This window comes from Myotis nattereri, assembly GCF_964212035.1.
Source record: "Myotis nattereri genome assembly, chromosome: 9".
Lineage (NCBI taxonomy): Eukaryota > Metazoa > Chordata > Mammalia > Chiroptera > Vespertilionidae > Myotis > Myotis nattereri.
In genome coordinates, this window is record NC_138084.1 from 31613390 (window position 1) to 31640380 (window position 26991).

General features: G+C 37.8%; 1 protein-coding gene across 1 annotated transcript in view; it reads left to right on the forward strand.

Moving 5' to 3' along the window:
* SOX6 (SRY-box transcription factor 6) overlaps positions 1 to 26991 on the forward strand; it is a gene marked incomplete at its 5' end in the record, with an annotated part of 336510 nt that overhangs the window by 231276 nt on the left and 78243 nt on the right. Inside the window, one exon of the mRNA XM_081099613.1 lies at positions 1094 to 1216. Within this exon, the coding sequence (XP_080955739.1) occupies positions 1094 to 1216 (123 nt within the window). The remainder of the gene's footprint in view (positions 1 to 1093; positions 1217 to 26991) is intronic.

Sequence of the window (26991 nt, forward strand, 5' to 3'; positions counted from 1 at the left end):
AGAGAACAGTGTTGGATATTTTCCTTCTAGCAGCTCATAGAACAAGGGGGTCGTCATTATTACCAAATTACTTTAGCTACTTAGTAAAATGTAAACATATTGCACCTGAGCATGTGTATCGTCACCTCATCCTCTTCCTCATTCCAGGTTGAAAGTCTGGGCATGGTGTCTGACCAAGTTCTTTACTTAAAAACTAAACTTGGGGGAAAGTGTTTAGGAAGCTGAATGAAAAATCATCTGTACCTTGTCTTTTTCACAGTAAAGTGAAGGGTGTACAGTAGGGTGAGGCGATCTTTACACCCTTCCAGTACTGCCTTTTAGTGGGAAATTGACTGTAAATGAGTATGCATTTTTAGCAAAAAGATAATATTAAAATAATGGTTAAACCTTCAGAATTTAAACATTTAAAAAGTATGATAACAACCAACTTTCATTTCAATACAGTGGAGAGTTTAAAGATAGTATTTTATTCTTATAATTTATTGTGATTATTTTTGATTTTTCTTAAATAATCAAGGAAATAGCACCTGGCTAGGCATTTTACTTTCTTCTTTGCTATTCCCTACATAACCTCAACACTAAAAAATGTACAAGTATTTTACCATGAAAACATTATTTTGACCGTTTTCAATTGGGTCTTCAAGTAAGAATTTTTGCAAGACTTTGAGTGTTTATCCTAAGCCTCATCCAGAAAGCCTTATTATGGACTGCCCAGCAGAACTAAAAGTTTTGCCTATAAGAGTGGCAACCCTACCTCTCTTCCAAGCCTCCCCCTTCCCCACTACTAACACTGGAACTTGCTGCAATTTGTGAACTCTAAGAAAAGCCTCACTACCAGGAAACCTAATCTACTTCTCCTTTTTAGCTATGCTATAGAGTGTACCTTTGAGTCAGAGGCAGGAATAAGAATCAGTTCCATTATTTGATCTTAGAGCCGAGTTTCTGTAAAGGAGCATCTGGGTCCTAAACCTTCTACTTTCTATGCTTTGGGGTGGTCAGTACCCTGGGTGTAGAAATATGTGTTCTGTTTCATGAGTTCTGACAGTGTGTTTTGTCTTTTTTTTTTTTTTTTTCTGAATACGCTACTAAACAGAAGGGTCATGTCTCCCACCCACAAATTAACCCAAGGCTAAAGGGCCTAAGTGACCGTTTTGGCAGGAGTTTGGACACCTTTGAACATGGTGGTGGCCACTCTTACAACCACAAACAGATTGAGGTATGAATACTTCCATTGGTGCTTCATTGGGTGGGGGACTGGATTGTTCAGTCACATTCTAGGCTTTTTCAAAAGTAGCAAACACAAAACCTAAACACTACAAGATAATCATTTCCTACTTCTAATTCCTAGGGAGGCTCCATTTTGCTCCTTTTCTTTCATTAAAAATAAAACAAACAAACAAAAAAAAAGCAGATGTCAAACCAATGCCCCTGAATTAGGTTGTTTATTCCTGTATATGTATTTAGGCAATTTTTTAAATATTATGTGTGTTTTCAAACCATCTTTATTTTCTTTACTTAGTATTACCTTTTTAAATGTATAGTGATGTATAATGTTTAAAAAAACCACTTAAACACTACAAAAATCTCATTTGACCACATAAAACTCTGTAAAGTTGGTAGAATATGGTTCCACTTGTACAGATAAATAACAGAGGTTCAGAGAGGTCAAGTTTTTTAACCAAGGCTACAAAATATTCCTGAGTCAATGTTTTTACCTAGGATTTTTTTTAACTCTACCTAATTCAGGTTTCTTAACTTAGTTTCCTCAGGCTGAAGTAGGGATGGGTGCCTGGGCCTGGCTGCTTGCTTTTTGCCCCATAAATTTTGATAGTATTCCTTTCGTATTAAACTTCCAGTAAAGCTCTTAGTTAGTTAGTTTGTTTTTTTGGTGTGTGTGTGTGTGTGTGTGTGTGGTATTCTTATTACTTGAGAGAAGATGGCTTATATGTCTCTTTTGAAAACCAAGTCCTTTTCTTCTACAGGGATCTAGTTGTTCTCTAATTTCATGCTTAATTCCTTTCCTATATCATTGGTGTTCCTCTCTGGGACTCTCAGGTACTGGCGAATTGCCAGCAAGCTGTTGAATCACAAAAAAAAAAAAAAAAAAAAAATGGAGACAGATTACCTCAGAATGAAACACACTTTGATTTTCTGGGTTAGATGTAATACTACATTTTATATTCGACCCAAGGATAGGAAACCCAATTCAAAGAGAGAGAGAGAGAGAGAGAGAGAGAGAGAGAGAGAGAGAGAGAGAGAGAGAAAGGGAGGGAGGGAGGAAGAAAGAAAGAAAGAAAGAAAGAAAGAAAGAAAGAAAGAAAGAAAGAAAGAAAGAGAGTAATTACAGCTAACAAAAGTTGTATATTCAGCTTCTATTGGCTCTGCAAGTTATACATATTGCTACTGTGTATTCAATAAAGTGTCCATGTGACTTCTTCTCTGCTGCTTTTGAATCTACATTTTTGGAAAATGATAAAGTTTACTCCAGAGAAAAAAGGAGGGAACAAGATCAAAGGCCACCTTGGAAATAGGCTAGGGAGGAGTTCCAGAGCTCGCTGCCCCCTTGCTCTCACCCTTCCCCTTTGATATGAGGTATAAGGGGGTTTCCACCCAGGCATGACCAGGCATACACTCTCACTATCTGCTGTCTGCTATACAGCCAGAAAGGATTTCTCTCCTAAGGCTTTTGGATGTAGAAAAGATACCATATTTCTGGACATTCTGAAATCTATGCTTAGGATTGATTGCTAAATAGAAGCTGGACATTAAGAACAAGCTTTCCATGTGAAAACAGTTAGCAAGCTTATCCTCTCAGGACAGTTTGTTAAACTTTTAAGTGCTTGAAAGAATGTGAACGCAGGTGACCTCCTCTCCTCTTTGACTTTATGTTCTCTTGAAGTGTTGAGGTTTATCCCATCAACCTTCTCTTAGCCGTTTTCTACCCAGATTTTCTTTTACTACATTTTCACAAGTCACTTAAGTTGACTTCTTTTTAAAAAAAAATATATATATATATATATTATTGATATTTTTTTTACAGAGAGGAAGGAAGAGGGATAGAGAGTTAGAAACATCGATGAGAGAGAAACATTGATCAGCTGCCTCCTGCACACCCACTACTGGGGATGTGCCCGCAACCAAGGTACATGCCCTTGACCAGAATCAAACCTAGGACCCTTCAGTCTGCTGGCCAACGCTCTATCCACTGAGCCAAACCGGTTAGGGCTTAAGTTGACTTTCTTCTGTCACAACATCACTGGCTCCTGATGCTGTCAAGTCTGGCTTCTGTTGGGCTTTGATGCCATAATGTCATACATGTGAGGGCCAGATCTGGGTGTTGCTGTAGCAGTGCTGATGGGGAAGCACAACATGTGCTGATGGCTGTCACTGTTATTAGGCTAAATAGAGAACCCATTTAAGCCGGAGCCCTCACAGCTTTGCAGTTTGAGTTTGGGCTGGTCTGAGAGTTTCTTGGGCTTCTGTTTATCCTTGCTCTGTTTTCTTGCTTCCATTTTTTTGCAAGTTTCCCCTGCGCGTTAGGAAGCCTTTGTTCTGTTAGCTCGTATGGTACCCTGGTTAGAAAAGCTCGACCTTGTTTGAAAGGCAGATTGCCTAGACTTTCCAGGTGTTAGTCTAACGTGTTTATTGGGACGTTTATGAACAGCAGAGTAGACACTCATGTCGAAGCTGCTACAGACATTAATATTTAAAGTCTTTAGCAAGAATAGAGAGAACATTTAACAATATCTTGCTTTATTGATTTTAAAGTCAGCTTTCTTTTCTAGCTAAGGTTTTCTCCCCTTCTTTGACAAGCTAAAATGTCACAGCTCCAACACTCATTACCGTGATAAACTGTTGATACTAAGGAAGCATTGCAAGTATGTTAACTTGTTTTAGTTCTAAACAGAGATTCTTAGTAAAAAAAAAAAAAAAGAAAAGAAAAGAAAAGAAAGAAAAAAAAGTCCACAATATGTTGATACCACTACCACCAGCACCCCTCCTCCCCCCCCCCCCCCCCCCCCCCCCCGCTGCATTGCTCAGCACTGGTCCTATCTGATGTCACAGTTAACTTGTCCTTCAAAGGTTGTTACTTCTAACAGTTATAAGCCTGGATAAATCTTAACAGTGTTTATGGTCACACCCTGGAAGCCCGAAATTTTGTTAGCAAGTAGAGAAAAGACATTTAAAGTGGAAAGATCCTTCTTACATTAGTATATTCTAGTTCTGTCTTTCTCTGGAATAAAGATTGTTGGTTTTCTGAGCTAATCTAAGGCATTTTTTTTTCTGTCTCAGGGGCACAATTTTAGAAGAGAGCAGACCAAAGAATGCTATTTTTAGTTGAACAGTTCAACAGATGGAGACATGAATACTCATATATCTGAAGGTTTAGGGGTTTGAACCATTAATTTTGATAATGTATTTAACCCTGGGAACAATCAGAAACTGTAACTCTAAGGTTGCAGTGTTTTTGACCTTTAGAGAACAGAGGGCATTTGCTACAGTAAACAATATATTATATTGCTACTTATTCCAATTCTCTACCCGTATAAATTTCAGGGCCAGTTGCCATTTGCTTTCCTCAGCTATGTTAGCATTGGTCCTTCAAGTAAGTCAAGAAGAATGTTAAGGAATGGGGACCAATACAATGAGGTGGTCATGTAAATTTGGCCTTTGAATAGCTAAGATGTTAGATTGTTTCTGAAGAAATATCATCTTAGAAACTAAGCTCTGAATGACTTTTTTTTTTTTAAGGAAAAAATGGTTTCAGTGTATTGATTCATTGTAGGTGATGACTTTCAATATAATAGATCCTTAAGGTGATCTTGTTTAATTTTGTTTTTAATTAGGAGTAATGTTGCCTCATAGTTGTAGCTTATAGTAAACACAATCTGGTACCATGTCATGCAAAATAATACACCTGTCTCATGCCTTCTTATTAAATGATACATGCTCTCTTTAGCAAATACAGCAGTTAAATATCACACAGCTTAAGAATTTCTAATTAAAACATCTCCACATGTCAGCATATTGGTAATGTATTATTTTAATCCATTTATTTTGTTTATGAAACAGTGACATATGTTTAGATTGTGAAATATATGAGCCTTAAAAATCACTTTATTGAAGAAAATTAATTCCTACAATACTGTCTCGGTAATGTGTTCACTCACCCAGTCAGTCACTGGCGGCACTGCCAGTCTTAATGTTGGGTAGACATACTCACCAGTTTTATCTGCATAACAGTCTCGGGAAGAAGCAATAACAGTTCTTTTTCTTAGCTCCATATGGTAAGGCTTTCTTTCTTTACTTTTTTCCCCCCTTTACTCATTAATTCAAACCTATCCACCCAAAACACTTTTGTTGCTTCTTTTTTTTTTTAATACAATGAAGGATGGGACAGTGTGTAAGTATAAAGGATTCTGAAAGACCAATCAAAATTAAAAACAAGCTAGTTACCTTTTCAAAGTTAGACATAGTAATTTGTTTGTCAGCAGGGAGATGTTTGGGTCAGCCCCGAGATACAGTGACTGTCAGCAGTTATTCCTACAAGACAAGTAATTTCACTCAATGTATTACTGACAGATTGCTCACTTCTCTGAATCACTGGAGAAAACAAACTTAATATTGTTACAGGCAGAGTTTCTGTCTTCATTAGCCTCAGAGAATGATTTTTATCGAGCATTCAAAGCCTACCATGCTTTAGTTGGAACATATTTTAACAGATGCGTTCTTATAATGATAGTATGGGTAGTCGTCTAAATGAAAGGAATTAAATATGAAAAATTTTTTAAAAAAACAATATAAATGCATTTTCACTTTTATTTGATGGGCACGATGTATAGTTCAGGGAAGATGTGAGGAAAGGAATATAATTGGAGCCTTAAAATACTAGAAAAACCTATCAACTATAAGTTATTCTCAAATGAAACTATTTAAGTCTTGCCAAGTTTGCAAAGATGGAGAACAATTGAAGTTTTTGCAAAAATAAATCCAAACACATATTTTATTTAAATGATGTTGACAATTTCCATGCTACAAATGGAAAGTGAAGAAGAGCCCATCAACCTTGAGAATGCTCTCTCTCTATTTCCGTTCCAGCCTGAATCTTTATGGTGTTGTATTTAGATGCTCTTCCTGGCTCCTACCCCGTCTTCTTGTTTGCAGTCCCAAACATGCTCAGTGCTGTGGAGGAATGGGAGGGTGAGCTAGTTTTGCTGGGTAGGCTGGAGAGGTTGTGATTTCTAATAGAGAGCTGAATAAAGAGTTGATTAGAGTGGCCTATTACTGGCTACCCAGTGAAGAAAAAGGAATACACTGATTCAAAGCTTGTTTTGAGGATGCCAACCAGGGGGTTGTGCTTTGAGGAGAAATGCTTACTTTCTCTTAATCAGCCTTCCCTCACCCCTTCGACTTGAGAGTGTGATGGAACTTGGGAGGACCGTGATAGCTTGGACTAGGTGAACTGGGGCTAATGGAGTGAGTTCCATTTTGGAGTCATTTTATTGGATTTAAGTTTCCACTATTACTTACTGGCTATATTGTCCTGTACTGGTTTCAAATTACCTTCTTTTTAGAGTTTGTTCATTGTAAAAAGTGGCTATTTTTTTTTGCAGGGTTTTTATGAATAGTAAATGGGATTATGAGGCATGTGTTAGGTTTCCAAAAATAAAAAAAGAAATCATCAAAATAAGGGACTACTTTCCAGCATCCCAATAAGCAGTCAATTCTACCCTCGCTTCTCTGCCTAAAGCGCTTCTGATGGGTAACTCTAATTTACTAGAATGTAAGTCACTGAATTCAGGGACTTAAGTCTCTTTTGTGTACTGTTGAATCCTGAATATTGCCTGGTTCAGTATTTGATAAATTAATGAATTTTATCTTTGAGGGCCATCTGGGACCCGAGCTTCTATGAAAACTTTTTTTGGATATATTCAATCAAGTACTTTCTCTTTAGGAAGCGTTATTTTATGTAAACAGCTTTTCATTTCTAGGTAGTCTTCTTAAAAAAAATAGCAGGCACCAGGCAAATCTTGATGTAGGTAAAAGAAATGTAGACAGATTCAGAGAAGATGTAAAATATGAAGATATTTCCTAGCATTTAGAGATCTGTGTTATTGTATTTAGTGAAACAGAATAAGTTTATACCTACTCACAAATTAAAACATTAGATTAAACTGGACTTTCTTTTAGAAAATGTATTTTCAGTTGGTTTTAAGGTAATACCTAAAAGTTAAGAGAGTACAACATTTCTTACTTAAGCCCTGTTAATCACTGTATTTAAGTAATTTGATTGCTGGGATGTTCAATTGTACTCTCAGAGATGGCTTAGTAGGAGCCAAGGACCTGGGAACTACAAAATCAATGCAGTTCTCTATCTTTACTAATATACAGTTTCCGCCAACATTCTGTTAGCTCCAGCCTCACTAATTAAGCCACTCAACAGGGAGCTCTCAGTTTATGAATACTGGTATTTAAATAGACTCTTTGTTACGTGCTGTTTTCTAAAATAGTGACAGGTATTTTTATTCCTTTTTTTACCAAACTGGATTTTGAGGTATTGTTTGGTTGGTACCATGTATAATATCATATACCTGTCTGTATATAATGAACTGTCTTGAAAATTAGAGAGATGATGTAATTAAGGATATATTGGAAGGTTAGAAAGCAAAATGTTCTGGTGTTTGCCCTGGCGGGTGTGGCTTGGTTGGAGCATTGTCCCATACATCGGAAGATTGTAGGTTCAATTCCAGTCAGGGAACATACCTAGGCTGCAGGTTTAATCCCTGGTTAGAGCGTGTACAGGAGGAAACTGATCAAAGTTTCTCACATCAATGTCTCTCTCTCTTTCTCTCTGTCTTCCTTTCTCTCTCAAATCAATAAACATATCCTTGGGTGAAGATTAAAAAAAAGTTCTAGTATTTTAGAAAATGCTTCACTCCAGTTTCCAAAAATAGAATAAGTCAGCTTAATATCTGTAACCAATCTTTGAAATAATATATATACCTATATATCTATAAATCTATATCTATACCTATCTATCTATATACATACCTATATCTATATCTATATCCATATCCATATCTATACCTATATCTATATCTATACCTATATCTATATAATCATGATTTTTAGTATTTCATTAGTAATTTCCATCTTGAGCAGCATGAACTTAATAAAAAATAAATATGTGATAAATACGCATAAAACTTTTATTACTTAAAATGTACACAGGGTGTTGACTTTTTCAAACCCTGTAAAGTGCAACATACAGTGTTCACTCGTAACCAGTTTGAAATAGAGGTGCTTTTAAACTAGACAGTCCATGTTTGGACTGTTTATCAATTTTTCACTTTAATTCACGTATTCCTTTAAATTAAATGAATAAAATCATGTTACTTGAAATTACACTAAACTTTGAATCTGATTGTTACAATGACATAACCCTTTTTGTGTGTTAGGGTAATATCAACATCTTTTTTTTTAAGGAAGGTTATCAAATAAGGGATTATGTTCAGGAAATTTGAAAAAGTTTGTATGAAAATCCAAACAATAAATTTAATCATTCAAATATTCAACAAATATTTATTTATTGTCTATTATGTACAAGGTACTATTCTAGATCAATGGTCCTCAACTCGAGGCATGTTGCCCCCTAGGGTTCAGTTGACAATATCTGGAGATAGTTTTGATAGATCTGACTTGAGGTGGGGATGAAGAGATCACTGGCATCTAGTGGGTAGACAGGCCAGAGATGCTACTGAATATCCTACAATGCATAAGACACACCCTTATAACAAAGAATTATTCAGTCCAAAAATCAGTAGTACTAAAGTTGAGAAAACCTATTCTAGATACTAAGGCAATATCAGTAAATAAAACAAAGTTCTTGCTGTCATGGAGTTTACATCCTCATCTGAGAAGGATAAAATAGGGAAAGACTTGTTTTACAAATCTTAGTCATTTTAACAGAAATATCCCACCAAGCTCCCTGTGCAGCTGAACCTAGGTGGGCAGATTTTAACTAAACAGTTGAGACTTATTTGATTGTTTAGCCTCAGTTCTTAGTTTCATTTTGATATTCAAAACTAATACTTTATTCTAGCTAGTGACTTCTTGCTAGAACAGTCACAATTCTCCTCAGGCTCATCTTTTTTAAAAAAAAAATGTTTTTTTATTGATTTTAGAGAGAGAAAGAGAGAGGGAGAGAGAGAGATGAAACATTAATGATGAGAGAAAATCATTGATCAGCTGCATCTTGCACACACACCCCCCACCCCCCTGGGGATCAAGCCTGCAACCTGGGCATGTGCCCTGACTGGGAATTGAACCATGACCTCCTGGTTCAAAGGTGGATGCTCAACCACTGAGACACACCGACTGGGCCAAGCTTGTCTTTTCAATTGTATTAAGCATACCATATATTCTGGCTTTCCATGAAGGAATATAATTTCTGACTGTTGTGGTATATAAGTCTATCTTTCAGTGTGAAGTAAATATGAAATTTGGTTGGGGCCTGGGAACTGTTTATTAGTTTTTATAGGATGCTGTTGAGATTCCATCAGATGAGTAGAATCATTTTTGGCAGGTAACTTGTATGTGCTGTGTGAATTGGATATTACGAAGGAAGCCTTGATTTCTTTCTAAAAACAAAACAAAACAAGACGGATATAAGAATGGTGTGGATATTATATATGTATACATTTATATACATATATACATATGTATACATATGTAACACATGTTATATAATATTTTTCAGTTTAATAAGTAATTTATATGTAGGCTTTATAATAAATGTGCTTTAGTATTATCACCATATTTTAGAAGAAGAAAATGAGACACAAATGGCTAAGTGACTTGGGTCAGATTACTAATCTATTAAACAAAATAGGACTATAATAGATGGTTTAAGTGCATTTTAAAATTTACTTCTTGACCAGGATTCTTTGCTTTAAACTGTGCTAACTAATATGTAAGAAGGACAGTCACTTAGAAGCTCTCTTGCATAACTTACTCTTCTCTTATTATAATATTCAAGTAAATTAAAAGTAATTTAATGAAATTATAGAAGGGAAAAATTTCAAAGTCAACACGACATTCTCTGGATCCCAAAGAGTTTTTGCATTTTCCAAATATCTAGTTAACTGTCCAGAAGAAACTTGAAGCCTAATAGAATTTAGCAAGGATCAGAAGAACTGTCATGCAATCTGTCTTATCATATTCTGTAGCTTTCTTCTGAGTAAAGTGTTTAAAATGTTGCTGCTGAAGGCCAGAGCTCTATTCTTTTGAGAGTTGCTGGGGCTGTCCTATAATTTCAAAGTTTTGATGAGTCTCCTGGAGTTGCTGGGAGTGTGTCCTTGCCCATCCCCAGCCCGTGCTGCCCTCTGATCGTGTTCAGCAGGTTGCATGCCAGCAGATGAAGCAGATGTTTGACCATACTGGAATGGAGCGCCTGCTGCATCAGGAGCTGGGGATTCCTCTTGACATCTGGACATGGCTGGGTCGGGATGCCTGCCTCAGACCAGGAGGCTGCAGGAGCCATGGGGCAGAGAGCATAGAGTCTTTGCTGCTCTTTAAGCGATTAGTGCACCGAAGCAGCAATAATGTTGAATTATCGCTTGGCTGCTTTCTTCTCAGGAATCTTGGGATAATAGGAGAGTCAGGAAGGAGCATTTACAGTAAAGTCATGTTCAGAGAGACAAGACTAATTATAGAGTATTAAAGAGCTTTATTTTAAACAATTTAATTTACAAATAGCCCTGGACAGTGCATGAAACTTTTTAGAACCATAAACCCAGTGTCTTAAAGGGCCTTTTTTCATTTAAAATGGTTAGTATAGAACCATTATTTTAGCAGTTTTCCAATTTTAGAGTTTGACCAAGTTGTGCTACTGAAGATAACAGCATTCGCTAAAAAGAGAAAATATACTAATCCTTTAGCTGCTGGTAGAAAATTCTCTTAGTTGATGGGAAGGATGATTTTTAGGCAAGCAATGGACTGAATTCTGCACTGGCTTTCATAGTTGCTCTTTATCAAACTGCAAACTGCTCTGTACTTGCTACCCAGAGACGAAATCATCTGTTACCCCAACTTCCTTTATGATATGTGTTGTTGAAGCACAATGGATGTGGAGATGGATAGTTTAAAATATATGTTGTCACATTATGTTTTCCTTTTCTACTTTTTCATTAGTGAGACCTCTGTGCTCAAAGAAGTCTTATAAACAGATTATGGCCATTTGTGTTCACAGTAATATATTGGAGAAGAGCACTAGGTTGCTCTCACTTAACCTCACATATTCTAAGGGGGTTATATTTAATTAACATTGGTGAGAGGCTGACCTGAGGGACTGTGGAAAGTGATTGAGCTGCATTTTCCAAGGTCTGGGAGAAAAATTTTTTAAAAAATTAGAAAGTACTATTTTCTGAAATTCTCTCTAACTAAGCTGTATTTCAATGGACCATTTAATGCTCAAATGGACAAAGGTATTACTTCAGTCATTGAATTGTATCAAACTTCTTCTCAGAGGCCCATTTTGAAAACTCTATAGGAAAAGTGATTTAGCATCACATTCTCAATGGATTATCACTCAGTCTGTTTAAAAACAGAGTCCCCAAATAATGCATAAATCATTAGCTCAGACAGTACAGGTGAGAGTAAGAACAAGAGTGAGAAGCCTTGTGAGATAGTAGAGGCCTGGCTGTCACTTCTCTATCCATTTAGCAATAGTTTTAATAAAAAGGGATTTCTTAGTTGCAGGACTAAATAGTCATATACAATTCACTTATGTCCAACAATACCACCTCTTCCACATTTTCTGATTATGAATCACTATCACCACATACAGATGTACCTACCATGAAACAGGAAAATGCTGTGAACCATCAGGTGGTGATGGATAGCCATACATTAGAACAACATGCTTACTTTTTTCCAGCAGCTAGCTGGCTCTCTGACATGTTTTTCATCTATACAATCGTGAATAGCTTGGAGGTTTCAAGAAAGCAGTGCTTGGTTCCAGAGGACTCCTTCAGTTAAAAGAGCTCTGGCCCTAACCAGATTGGCTCAGTGGATAGAGTGTTGACCTGCGGACCAAAGGGTCCCAGATTTGATTCTGGTCAAGGGTATATACTCCTCCCGGCCAAGACCCTGGTTAGGCCTGTGCAGGAGGCAAGCAATCGATGTGTTTCTTTCACATCACTATTTATCTCTGTCTTTCCTTCTCTCTTCCACTCTGAAAATCAATGGAAAAATATCCTTGGGTGCAGATTTAAAAAAAAAAAAAAAGAGCTCTGTGAAGTTGAACTCATTTTTTCTGCACCTCCGTCTCCTCATCTGTGAAATGGAGATAACAGAACCTCCCATACTATGAATATTAAATGAGTATTGTAAGCAATTACCTAGCACAATGTTTGCTATATAGTCAATACTCTATAAACATCATTTCTGTCCACATCCTTATCTCTCTTATTTATTCGTTAATTTAACTGATATTTTTAAAACATGTGCTATATACTTTAGTACTCTACTAAGCAAGGAAGTTACACAAGTTCCTGCCTTTTTATAGTATTAGTCTAGAAAGGAAATAAATTAAATGAGCAATACTTCCAAGTGATAAGAACAGATAACATAAGGCTGGTCATCTGTCTACACTAATAAAAGAGAAAGATGCAAATTGACTGTACCTTTATGACACCCACCAGCCAATCAGGAGTGAGTATGCAAATTAACCCAACAAAGATGACGGGTTGATTTGCATATGCAGGCGCTGAGTGGCCCGTGAGGGGGCGTGATACTTGCGTCATCGCCATGGTGACAACACAGGTGTTCCGCTCAGCCCCTGCTGCTCCGGGCCTCTGGGCAGCGTGGGAAGGTGGAAAGGTGGCTCCAGGCAGGAGCGAAGGCAGTGCCGGCAGCCAGGGGAAGGAAGGCCCATTCCTGCACGAATCTTCTAGCATCAGGCCTCTAGTACATATATATAAAAGCCTAAGCGACTGGTGGACTGGTTGACCAGCTGACTGGCTGGTAGCTATGATGTGCAGTGACCACCAGGGGGCAGACGCTCTGACCAGTAGCTATGACGCACACTGAGGACTGCCAGGGGGCAGATGCTCAACACAGGAGCTGCTGAGCTGCGGTGACTTGCAGCTGTGGTTCTCAGGTGCCGCACCCAGAACCAGAGAGCAGGGAGCCCAATTCCAGGTGCGTCACCCGAGAACCACCCTCTTGCAATCCAGGACCCCTCAGGGGATGTCGGAGAGCCGGTTTCAGCCCGATTCCTGCAGGCCAGGCTGAGGCACCCCACCAATTCACGAGTCTGTGCACTGGGCCTCTAGTTTATTATATGTGTGTATAAATATACTCATTTACTGATTGATGAAGCTGGTTGTATATAGACTCTTTGAAATTTTCTTATCCAAATACAAATGCCTGATGACTGCTCCTGAGACACAGTGCAGTATTCTTTAGCAAGAAGTAATAACCAGACAGTGATTTAGGTACTTTAAACCGGACTTCCTACTAATCAAGAAAAGACACCATCACATTGAAAGAACAGCCTTCACAAATAGACAATGAGATTGTGAAATTGAATGGACTTCCGGAGCTAAAAAGGCCCTCAGCATCCTAGAGGGTCAAATCCCAACCCTTCCACTGGTTCCATGAGTTTTAGAAAATTAATCATCCTATACCCAGATTCTAAATAATGGGATTAGGAGTAATACCCCCATAGGGCAATTGAAGGAATAAATAAGATAATGCCTATGAAAAGTGCTTTGTACACTGTCAAGTATTATGTGAATCATTTGATTTTACAGTTGAAGAGACTGAGGCCCAGAGAAATGGATTAACTTAACCTTAGCCACAAAGCTTGTAAGTGACCTGGGTTAGGATGTACAGAATTGTGAAGCAGCAGTGTGAAGAACTAAATTTGACTGTGTCTCATAAATAAATTTTGGATGAATTGAACGGAATTAAAACATGGCCAAGAGGACAGTATATCTCATGCTTCTATCTATGAGCTTTTGTAGAGATATATCTTTTGAATTTGAATGAACCAAGCTAATGAAAATGATCCTTTAAAAGAACAAAATAAGGCATATTAAAAATATAAGACCATGTAACAGTGCTGGTAGTAGTGACAAGGCCACAATATAAACTTACATTAATTTATATGATTAATTATTACATGAAAAAAGGACAAATTATTTCATTAGTTCAGTGACACATTAGCTCCCTGAATATTTATTAAGTGCCTGCTGTGCAGTAAGCTCTCTCTTCTTGAACTTGATCCCTGCCCTCAGAGGGCCCACAGTCTAGTAAGCAATGTGATAATTGTTAAAAATAGATGTGTTTCCAGAGTAAAAATTAAATGGGAGGAGGAAGTGTTAAGCTCTGCCTAAGGAAGTGTTGGTGATCTTCATGCGTGAGGTGATGTTAAAAGTAGAATCTTGAGAGTGGAAGTTTACAAGGTTTATGGGGGTAGGATGCAGAGTGGCCGAGATGCAGAAAAGAGGAAAAGCAATCCAGACAAAGGACACAGCTGGCCCAGAGGTGTAAAGCAATAGGTAGTGTAGCATGTTCAGTAAACTCCAGTCCCGCACAGGCTGAGTGCACGAGAATAGTAGTCGGTGAGATTAGAAAGGTAAGCAAAGGGTCGGGTCACAGAGTGCCTTTTACACCATGCTTGGGAGTCTGCAATGCATGTGGTAGACATGATTTTCCTCACACCATAAATGGCAAAGTGGTGTAAGGTACAGTGAACAACTTTATGATATGATAGTCCTCTATTAATTTGATCTCTAGTTTACATTTCCCATTACACTAGATTTAATAGCCAGGCAACTGTGTTTGGTGAGATTCATAGTCCCTTTAGTACAATGGCACGTGAAGCTGTACAAAGAGTGTAATGATACACACAGAATAAACAATACTCTTTAAAATTGAAGGAAAGCCAGGGTTCAACAATTTCTCTGGGGAATTTCGAGAAATCTTGTATTCTGCAGTTTGTACTGAACCCCATCATATTTAGCACATTGCTTCTCAGTGAATAGGCCTTGCTGCTGTATTTCAAACAAATGATGAGGCAAGGAGTAAAAATCTATAAAGAAAATCTATGGTTCTTCTAATTGTTAATGCCTTGCAATTATGCCCCTTTCTGGAATAATAAAATGTTCCCTGGCAGAGGTCAGGATCTCTGCCACTGACTTATTAACAGATCCTCTTAACATCTGTCCTGCAGACTGTGCACTTTATTAGCAGACAAGAGACCCAACAGACTTAGCCTGCTGTGTCCCTTTTTCACATTCACACAGCTGTGGATTAACTCAGACTTTCCAGGAGAGGACCAACCAGAAGGGATAGTAATGTTGTTGGCTGATCCTAAAAAGATGGGAGAAAAGAGCAGAAACAAATGTTGCCCGAGTACAATTCAGTGTTTTTAGGGTGACAATTACCAGCCTGTTTGAAAAAGGAATAAAAGCAGCTATTTCACTAAAAAGGGAAAGTCTATTCATATCTGTGTGGGAACCTAATCAGGCTCTTGTTTCCAATGACGATGACTCCACAGTCGCACCAGGTCTGGGACAAGAATGCTCCTTTTGTACGCCGATAATGTGGAAACGATAAAATTTCCCTTAAGAGACATATGTGTTTACATCATGAGATGTGTTATTTGACAAAATGCTTTGTTCTCCTCATATTTTCCATGCAGAGTTTCATGCTGGGTTGTTTGGCTGGAAATCTTTGATTAACTAGAATTAGTAGCTGAAATAAAATAGACACTTTTGTTTTATGAGTCCTCTTGCTGAGCCATAAATTATAGTACAACATATAAGGAGTGACAGAAAGAAGTGCTGATTTGAACCTCTGACCCACGACAGGCACAAAAACATAAGATTATTCCTTCAAAGAGCTGCATAGCGACATAAATATTCCATGGTCCGCTTGAAATTATGCCCTCTAAACAAACTAAAGCTGTGATTTTACATCATGCAACGTGAATTTTCTAAGGGTGTTATAGTAGGCTTAGCGGAGATATTGAAATTCTGCACAAGCCCCCCTAAATGAGGACTTTGAATGCCTGAAGGTTTTTCTGTTGAACAATGGACAAAACAAAGTTTCTGTTTCCTAAATGAATAGCCAAGGGCAGTTGCCCTCTTTCTAGAGAAGTGGCACATTTTATGAATCACAAGGCTTTCTCAAAGCCACATCAGGTCGTAGTGTGAACACCTTAGTTCCGTGGGGCACAGCCTTAGAGCATTATCCCAAAGGAGAGGGCTGGGAGGGGGAGACATTACTAAAAGCAAACCAGAAACTATTAGTTTAACCATGAAACGTTTCAGGGGATTGGTGTCTATTCTGCTCAGGATTTTTTTGTTGTTGTTGTTAAATAATTTTATAGGATTATTTTTAAACTTTTAGTAAACATAGGATATCTTTCTGGCCTTTCCTGTAAGCAAGGCCTACCTCACTGTCCTCAGTCAAACTAATTATGTTGTTTGTGTTAACCAGCCACTTCCACAGGATAGACATATATAAAGCCATCACATTGTACACCTTAAACTCACAGTGTTGTCCATTATCTATCTATATAAAAGCCTAAGTGACCATCGCAACCAAATGGATAACCAAACAGGCTGCATCAGACGACCAGGCCAGCAGGGGGGTTAGTGAGGGGCAGCCAAATGACTGAGCAGCAGGCTGCATGGGGTGACCAGGCTGGCAGGGGGAGCAGTTGGGGACAAACAGGCTGGTGGGGGGGGCAGTTGGGGGCGATCAGGTCTGCAGGCAGAAGCAGTTAGGGGTGATCAGGCTGGCAGGGGGGGCAGTTAGGGGCAATCAGGCAAGCAGGCAGGTGAGCAGTTAGGAGCCAGCGGTCCAGGATTGTGAGAGGGACCTTGGATCAGGCCTAAACTGGCAGTCGATCCCCTGGATCGGGCCTAAACCGGCAGTAGGACATCCCCCAAGGGGTCCCGGATTGGAGAGGGTGCAGGCTGGGCTGAGTGGACCCTCCCCCCATGCATGAATTTCATGCACCGGGCCTCTAGTATCTCAATAAAGCTGGAAACAAACAGCTAAGTGTGCCTGGTGATGCTGTTTCACAATAATTTATAAATGCTTCCTTTACCGCTCATCATATTGAGTCCCCCTCTCCTTCCTGTTCTTGCTGTGAGCTCCTGAAAGACAGCATTACTAGTATTCTTATCTTTGTTTCCCTAATTTTTGCTAAAGTAAATCAAAATTCCAAATGTTTTTCTGAGTAAGATTTTCAGAGTAACATCTCTGAAAAAGAATATACTGATAAGAATAAGAATAAGAGCCTGCAAGTATTGAGTCTCTAGTGTTCCCTCTTCTTAGTATGTTATGTGCATTAATTTACTCCATACAGCAGTCTTTTGGAGTAGGTACTGTTATTTTTGCCCATTTTAAAGACGGGGAGATTTAAGGCCCACAGAGATGAAATAACTTGCAGAGATCATAGGAAATGGGTTCTTTCTGGCTAGAGTGTGCACTCCTAGTCACTGAGCTACACTGCTTCTCAGAGCAGCATGTAAAGCCTATTTTCCCAACTTCCTTCTTCAGTCCTTTATGTTAACCATTACCTGCTTCATCTGCTACAAGGAGTTGTCAAGGAGGATTATTGAGATATCTATCAGAATCATATCTAGTGACAATAAAGCACCATGTATGCTTATTATACACTATTTGAACAACTTTTACTATGGCTGCTATGTGTAAGATATCATTCCTTTCTGCTAATTAGGGAGGAAGCCATGGATATTACTGTAAAATACAGATGGTATATTTACATACTGTAAAATATGCTGAAGTTCTCCAATTGGCAATAATGATAATTTGCAGTTTAAAAAAATGACAGTTAGTAGAGGTGGCTCTGAAGTAGGGGAAAACATTTTTTTAAAATAATAATAAAAAAAAGCAAATAGAACAGAATGTTATACATTATTTCTTGCTTATTTTACTCGAACACTTAAAAGTTAATTCAAAATACATCCTTACCTCTGTCAATATTGATTAGAAGTGCACAGTTCATATTGATATGATCAATATGGAATTTGTGTTTAATAGATCTGTACATTTCCTCATAGGTATGAATTTGGTTCATTAGCATGATTCTGGTGTTCATGAATTCAAAGTCCCTGAGAAATTAAAAACCAAATTCAGTTTAAAAACACTAAAATCATTTCCATATAATAACATGTTTACTTCCAACCAGCAACATTTGTTCTATTGATTAAAATTTTAAAAATAGCATTTGGAAAATATACTTCCATGCAATTTTGTTTTCCCAAATGTATATATTTTTTAACAATTTAAGTAAAAACTTTTTTTATTTCATGCTTACCCATATTTGTCTTCATTCTGTGTTGTTTGAGAGGCTTTATGATGGATGGAAATTGAAGGGCATTGAAGCTGGGCAGTTGTAGAATATTTCTCAAGCAATAGCATCTGTTTTTTTGGCAGTCATTGAGGGCCAAGGCAAAGCAGCCCTGGCATATCTCCAGATTTTCCTGTGGGTACTGCTGAGGGATTTCCAGGTCTGCCATGTTGTTATAATTGTGTTTCCTAGAAACTCAGAATAGAATTCAAAGTCTGTTAGATACTACATAAGGTCTACATGATCTGGCCCCTTGTTATCTTTTTGACAGCTGACCTATTACCCTTTGCCCAGCTAACTCTGCTCCAGCCACACTGGCCTTCTTGCTATACCTCAGACATTACAAGCACAAGCACACCTTTCTTTGCCTCAGGACATTCACCTATCTTCTGCCCTTGCCTGGGATGCTATCCCCACATAATGACATGGTTTATTCCTCCACGTCTTTTAGGTCTCTACTCAATTGTCCCCTTCTTTTCGTTTTCCTGATTTCCCCTATATTTAAAAATCCCCTCTCCTCCATATTCATATGCCTGGTCACGTTATATTTCATAGCACATATCACCACCAGAATTACATATTTATGTGCTTATATATTTGTCCTCTGTTCCCCCCTCCCTTCCCCAACGTTTTCTAACTGCTCAGTTCTCTTTCCCCAAATAGTACCTGGCCCATAGTGGCCACTCAGTTAATAATTTTTCAATGAACCTGAATCAAAATTCATCTTTTGTTTGCACGGTAACAATGCTTTTAAATATTTGGAACCAGTTCTACATTCATGTATTAAAAGTAATTGACTGGCCCAGCCAGCATGTCTCAGTTGTTGAGCATCAACCTATGAACCTGGAGGTCATGATTCAATTCCATGGTCAGGGCACATGCCCCGGTTGCCAGCTTGATCCCCAGTAAGGGGCATGCAGTAGGTAGCCAATCAATGATTCCCTCTTATCATTGATGCTTCTCTCTCCCTCTGTCCCTCTCTGAAATCAATAAAAATATATTTAAAAACAAAAAGTAATTGATTAAACTCAGCACATGTCCTCAATATATATACCCATTGAAAATTTCTCTGCAGCTTAGTTTATGGGAAATCATGCTTAGATTTCAAATTCAACTTCTTTGGTGAGTTTGTATATCTTATTGATAGAGTGAAGATGCACTAGTTTAAAGTTCCCCTGAAGAGCTGGGCTTTGTGCCTAGAGAGTTAAAGGGCGTTACAAATGCGAGATGCACCACTTGGAGCACATTCCCAGAGCGGGGCCTCTTCAGCTTTGCCTGCCTGGCTCTTGGAAACAGAAGGAAAACAGTCAGATTCATTCCCCCAGTGCCAATTTCCAACTGCCCTCATTATCACTTCTTCCAATATCTTCCTTCAAGAACCAAATTACTAATTTTTTTAATACTGAACTTTTTTGTTCTGTACATAAAACATTATGTATTTACATATTTTATTTAGCAACTTAAAATAAAGATAGTTGGAAGAAGCAGAAAGAGATTGAGTTTTCTTGTTAAAACTATTGGGGACCAGCTGGTGGGGCTCAGAGGTTGAGCGTTGCCCTATGAACTAGGAGGTCATGGCTCCATTCTTGGTAGGGCACATGCATGGGTTGTGGGCTCCATCCCCAGTAGGGGCTGTGCAGGAGGCAGCCAATCAGTGATTGTCTCTCATCATTGATGTTTCTCTCTCTCTTTCCCTCTCCCTTTCTCTTTGATATCAATAAAAATATATTTTAAAAAAAACTTTTGGGGGCTGTGTTTATTCTTAGTGACTTGTACTGTGCAACTATGTTCCATAAGGAAAAGCTCTTATGAGTGCATTCCAATATAATAGGTGCAATCCAAGAATGAATTCTCACTCTTATTTTTTTATAGCAGACGACTAGGTGCTCTGTTACCTAATGGACTCCATGTTGTTTTTATTTTTGTTTTTTAATTTTCTTCTTGTAAGGGTAAGACCTTGACCCAAGCCTCTCTCCTATTCTCTCTCTCTATTTCTTCTATATAACTTCTCCTTTCCTCTGTACCCCACATATTTTCTCCACTCCCCCATGCCATTAGCTCGAATTATGTCAGAAGAGCAAGCTTCTTTGTGCTTGGGAAAATAGGCAAGAGGATCTCTAGCCAGGAAAACTCTTTTCAATTCATTTTTCTTTACTTGACATTCTTGAGCCTGCTGCAGGGGATAATGAAATGAATTAAACAGGTCCTGGCTCTCCAGTGGCTTATAGTCAATGCTTGTCCATTTTTCCTTTGGCTGTTGTGGAAAGGCAAATGGCAGAAATCTCAAAGGAGGTGAAATAGGTCTGCTCTCACCTGAGACAAATTTTTGGCCCTTTATGTGTATTTGCATAAACTTTAATTTTAAAAATCTAAAACACCTTAACATGATTATAATTACCTTAACCTAATTACTATGGTTACATTTTAAAATGTGCACATTTTAAAACAAATATTAAAATAAAATTCTAAAATGTAAATTACTCTCGGGTGCCCAATGATTACTTTTCAAGTACATATCAGATAAAATTCTCTTTTAAATCCTAGGGTAGAAAAACATCCCCCCCTTTTTTTGCAGCTCAACCCAAAAGCTCTGATAGAATGTACAGATTCTATTTGCATCACTTCCCTAAGAGAACAGAAGATGGATAAATGAATCCATGTGAATACTGGATGGGGAAAATAGGGAGCCTGGGTTCTAGATGTTATTCAACCTATTGCTCACCAATTGGTATTCTTATGCAAATACCCCCCCCCCCCTTCTAGATTTGAGTTTTCTTCACCTGTAAAGCCAAGGGATTAGATTAAATGATGTTTGCAATTCTTTCTTCTGTTGACATTGTCTTATCTGATGCTTCTTGCAAGAAAATCAGTGCATTGCATGATGAACCCACATGCCTGTAGGTTCAAGGAGAAGAAACAAAGAAAGATGAACTCCAATGCTGGGGTTTCTTTTGGAGAGGGTGTGAGAAAAGGTAAACTAAGAAAAGGTGTAGGCAGAAATGAGAGCAATTTCAAGCAGATAGAGACAAGGATGATGAAGAAGGGGTTTTAATGGTCAGTGTTAAAAGAGCATCTATTAAATGTTAGTCATTATGTTAGATGCTAGAGACATAAAACAAATAAGACTCAGTCTTCACCTTAAGGGACTTGTAGTTTGGTGGTAGAGAAAGACATGGATAAAAGAAAAGACATTTCATGAGTACACAGAGATAGAGGATGTGAAATGGTAGGAACACAAGGCAATGGTCAGATAAGGCTTAAAGAAGAAAGTGATTTTTAAGTTGAGACTCAAAAGATGAGTAGAATTACAACAAATCAGAGAGATTAATAAGAAAGGAGAAATAATATGGCAATAGAAAAATATAAAGAAGGGGCAAGGAGATTGACTTGGCAATTAACCCAATATATGAAAGGTGGGTGTGGTGGTTCTTCCCCCGTTCCTTCTCCCACCTCCTGTCTACAGCCAATTTTCTTCAGTGTCAAATATTAAGGGTAGAGCTAAACAAGTACCTTCTATGCTGAAAACAAGGACTTCAGTTCTTTCCTTCCATAAAACCGCAGCTATGTTTCCTGGATCATTTGTTGACATTGGAGGTTTATGAGAAGTAAAAGTATTTGTGATCTCTTTCAAATTATTTGTAAGCTCTCTCCCCCACCCCTCCTTCAGTCTGTAATGACTTGTTACTGACACACTTTCTTTCCTGTGCTGAACAAGCACTAAATCAGGCTGCTTAATTACCTCTGTCTTCGTTCCACCTCCTCACAGCTGAGCCTGTCCAGCTTTGCCTTGCCTAGTAGGCAGAGGAATGGTTGTCTGCATTGTTTTGAGAAGGATCTCTCTGGAGAACTGAGCCAGGTGTGGGGCCTAGTGTTAGACAGCACCAATCAAGTAAATAATGACATTTTCTTAAGGATACCCCCAACCTTACCCTGCTTGTTTCTTTCAAGTAGGGTTCCCCTGAGTAGAGTCGGATACACAAGAACAGAATCTGAGTTAGCCTGGGCTAAGCCAGGGGTTCCCAGACAATGTGTGGAATGCCAGGAAGTGGGGTGAATATGATGGTAAGAGTTGAAATTTCAGTCGTGTCTGTGAATCTCTTCTTGACTCCACAGGCCGACGCTCTATCCACTGAGCCAAACCGGTTAGGGCTATGTGAATCTCTTCTTATAGAAAGGCATTTCCCTTCTTTTCCTTTCCTTATTATCCACCAATTGGCACATTGCATTTGAGGGAAAATTTTTTTTTTTCTTTGGGCCAGATTCTGACAGGCCACTTAAAAATGCCCTTTCTAATTGAAATGATAAAACACAGGAGAATTTACTCCAAAGAGAACCAGTGTGTGAAGTTGTGCCTGCTTTCTTTACTGTTGGTTTCTGTATACTGGAGCATCCTGGTGCCAGTTTAAAGCCCCTGTTAGTGTCCATTTTATTAAGTTCTTCTATTTCTACCCATACTCTGCATGGTTCTTTTTACTTTATCAGTCTATTAAAACATGTGTCACTAGGGTATTTCAGGTGTCTTATGTTATGGCTTAGAGATTGGTTGGAGAAGGGAGTTGTTTGGATCAAAATTATGCCTCTTGCTCCTTCCAGGTGCTGGTGGTCTCCATCTGAGGACTGTGAAATGCCATTTTAGAAGAAGTAGCTGTAAGACATCTGGAATTATAGTTTGCTATTTGAGAGCTCAGAACAGCAGCAAATTCAGAGTCTCTCTTCTCCTTGGACAATGATCCTTGTCTTGTGGCTAGGGACAGGAAATGGGTTTCATTGTGATTCACTGTATAGCTTATTTAAAATAATTTAATTTTAACCCGAAAAAGCAGAAAGTACATGGGCTTAAAAGTGACACTGACCCTAAAATGGGTAATCCTATCTTATATAATGCTTTTGAAGTTTAAATAATAAATGGAAGATGCCTAGCACAGTACCTAGGTTAGTGCTCTGTATGTTTGTTAAATTAACACATGAATGAATGGGGGTGATGTCCCATGACTGCATGACCCATTAAGTGGTTATGTGAAAACCATGTGATTATGAGAAAAAAAGGCCTTGAACCTCCCCCCCTCCCCCGCACTCTCCATTGTAGATATTACATGATTTTATCATAGAAAGCAGTTATATATATAGCTGCTTTTTCACATTATGGTAAATATCAGGTACATTGTGACACCACCCATTATAATTTGACATGAACTTTTCTGTTTTAGGGGCAAAGTATGCCTCTCTTCCCAAATACAATAGTGTTATAAAATGACTCTGACACAATACATTTCTTAGGTCCGGGCCATAGACCAGTGTGCATACTCGAAGACACTCAAGAATTTTACCATAAGGCTGAGTTTGGTTGGTAAGACCTACTGTTTTGTGTTGAATCTAAGCAGGCTTAGTTATTTAAGTGTCACTAGGATCCAAATGCAAGATAGGTTGTCCTTTAAGGCTAGTCTCAGGACAAAAACTCTATAATTACTATTGAAGGTATATATTTATGGATTTGTGAGATCTTCATCAAATTTAATTAAAAGATTGGTCAATGAGTTAGTGGTAAATCATAGAAAAACTTCATTGTGTCTTGGTTTCAGTTCATTCCTCTTTGTAGATACTTCTATTTGGGGGATAAGGTCTGAAATTATTAATGTGGCCTCTAAGGCCCTACTCCTCTCCAGCCTCTTCTCATCCCACTCCGCATTCATGCAACAATCTTGCTACATTGGCCTTTTTAAAGTTCCCTGAAAATGTTTCCTTCTTTCCTACCTCAGAGCCATAATAATTGATGTTTCTTCTTTCTGAAATGTTCATTATCAACCTTTCCACCTGGATAATTCTTACTTAAAATGTTACTTCCTTAGAGAAGCTATTCTGATCCTCCAGACTCTGCTAAATACCCTTATTAGATGGTCTCTTGACATTCTGTATTTTCCTTTCTCAGCACTTATCTTAACCATAATTTACAGTTACTGTCTAAGCATTTATTTAATATGTTTCTCTTTCTAGCTTCATCAAGGTAGGGATTATTTTCTGAGCTGCTTGTTGTGGTACCTCTAGTTTTTAGCACAGTGTTTAGTTAATAGTGAGCAGGTAATAAAGATCCATCATTGAACACATTCATCAATACTGCAAACGTGCTTGAAAGGTGCAAAGGTTGCTTCATCATATATCCATTTGTACTTTTAATGATAACATTAGAGTGAGTGAGTCCTAAGCACTTACACAGTCTCAGGCATGCTGCTTCTGCTCTCTAGACCTCAGCTCATCAGTAGAATGGGGAGGTCAGACTCCGCTAAATGATATGTTAAAGTCCTTTCAGTTTTAGATGCCAAATATGTCAATGCTCAGCTTACCAAAATTTTAATGCTGACTACTTTATTAAAAATGAACTCATAAGATAGGTGGAATATTTTTAGCTGTAAAATAGTAAAAGCATTTGTAAAAGTGCTCCTCTAAAATGTGAGTGATTTTATAATTTTGAAAAATATTTAGCTAGACTTATTTTAACATTTATGTGCACTGCATTTATTTTACATATCTGGAAAAAGAAATAATTCAGTATCCCAGTCACTAAGCATTTCTCAAAATTGAAATGGAACAATCCATATTTATAAAAACACTCTTCACCAAATGTTAAATGTTTGTGAACTTTGGCTAATCCTCTTAGAACCTTTACTACATTGTTGATTTTTTTTTAAAACCTCAACTGTATTTGGAAATGAATATTCATTATTATCATCATTATGACCAATAACTATGATCTAAGAATCTTACGTTATAAACTCTTATGTGATAGTTAATCAGAGTTTAACCTTCTCCCTATGTAAACAATTGATCTGTAAAGCAGTGATCTAGCTAAAATTATTTATTTGAATAACTAATATTTTATCTTCTTTCAAAAAAAGATACAGTAGCATTTAGAGAAACGTTTAAATTTATAAGTAACTGGGCTGAGAAGATAACTTGGTGCTGCTCCATAGTTACTGCTCGAGCAGTATAATTGTGTTAGAAAAGTTTGATAATTATTGAGCAGCTATCTACCTGACATTTTAACAAACAACTTTAAATGAAGCATTTCTCGTGAAACAATATAATTTAATTTGAACTGAATTTATTTTCCTTTTTTTAAACTCAACATCATAAAACTATTCATTACATACATAGTAAGTATAATCATATGCCATTTCTGTTGCCTCATTTATAGAAAGAGAATTTTCACCTTCCTAACATCCAGTGGTTTTACATACTGTTAGTTAATTCAGAAAATATTGATTTGTTATCATTTATTTGCAAGGCATTGTTCTTGATGCTTGGCATCTATAATAATAAAAGTGTAATATGCTAATTAGACCGGACAGCTGAATGACCTTCTGGACGTCCTTCCAGACTACCTTCCTGATGAAGTCAGGGCTGCGAGGACCGAGCCCTTGCATGAATTTCATGCATCGGGCCTCTAGTTAAAACACAATTAGATTGATCAGGACTTCAATAAGCTAACCGTGTATCAAAGATGATAAGACATGTGCATAACTAAAGAGAAGGTAAAAATTGGGATAAGCATCACAAGAAAGGTGCAAGCTAGGCATTAAGGATCCATAGCTTACATCTTCTATACAACTTTATGTTTGTTCCAAGACTTTGCATCTTCCTTAGTGCCTAACACAGAGCCCTGCATATAAAACATATACAATTGATGTTCGCTTAGCAGGTGAGCTGTGAAACTATTTTTTAAACCTATATCTGTTTGACAAACAGGATTCTTTTTATCAAAGTCAAACCTAAAATCTTCAATCTGAAAAGCATGATACTTGACTTTCTTCTGATCTTGTGAATTACTGAGGTGCAATGAAGGCATAAATGATGTCTAAAGACTCTTGCCTCCCTAAGATTTCATGACCCTTTAATACTCGATAGTCAGACATACTGGTCATGATACCAGCTACTGTACAGTCAACACTTTTTCAGTTCTCCACCATCTCCACTTCAGTACAGAACTTTTCTGCAATGGCTTACACCAAGCAGAAAATTTTCCAGAAGATTCACTTGCCCCCCTTTAAAGACACCTGGCTGAATTTCAAAGGAAAAGGATACAACAGGCTAAGAAGGAAACAAAAAAGACAGTCCTCTTTACTCCCCTAAGTTTCAGCAGTTTGACTGACTCTTTCTTGTGAATTTTTCTTGCCACTGAGTCATTGCACACACAGAATTATGAAGCTCTAATTTCTTTAGAGGCTTGTTATATTAGAAAAATTGTTCCAAAGAAAGCAACAATCATGACATAAGCACATCTGGCTCTGGAAAATTATTCTTTATTAAGCTTTCATTTAATTACATGTGCTGAAAGGTCTGTTTTTGATTACTGTAATTTTTTTTATTTGTCCATCTGAATGATAGTAATACTGGAAATTACATACAAACCACCTGTTTTTTCTCCCCTACTAATGTGGCAAAGTTTGAGCTATTTTCTTTGTGGTTACTGAAAGTAGGAAGTTTTCTACTAATTATGATATAATATGCCTATTAAGGTAAACGGCTTATTCTTGATAAGACGAAAAGAAAATATTTAAATGGCGTTTTCAAGAATGAAATAGTGGTAAGATTGAGGTATC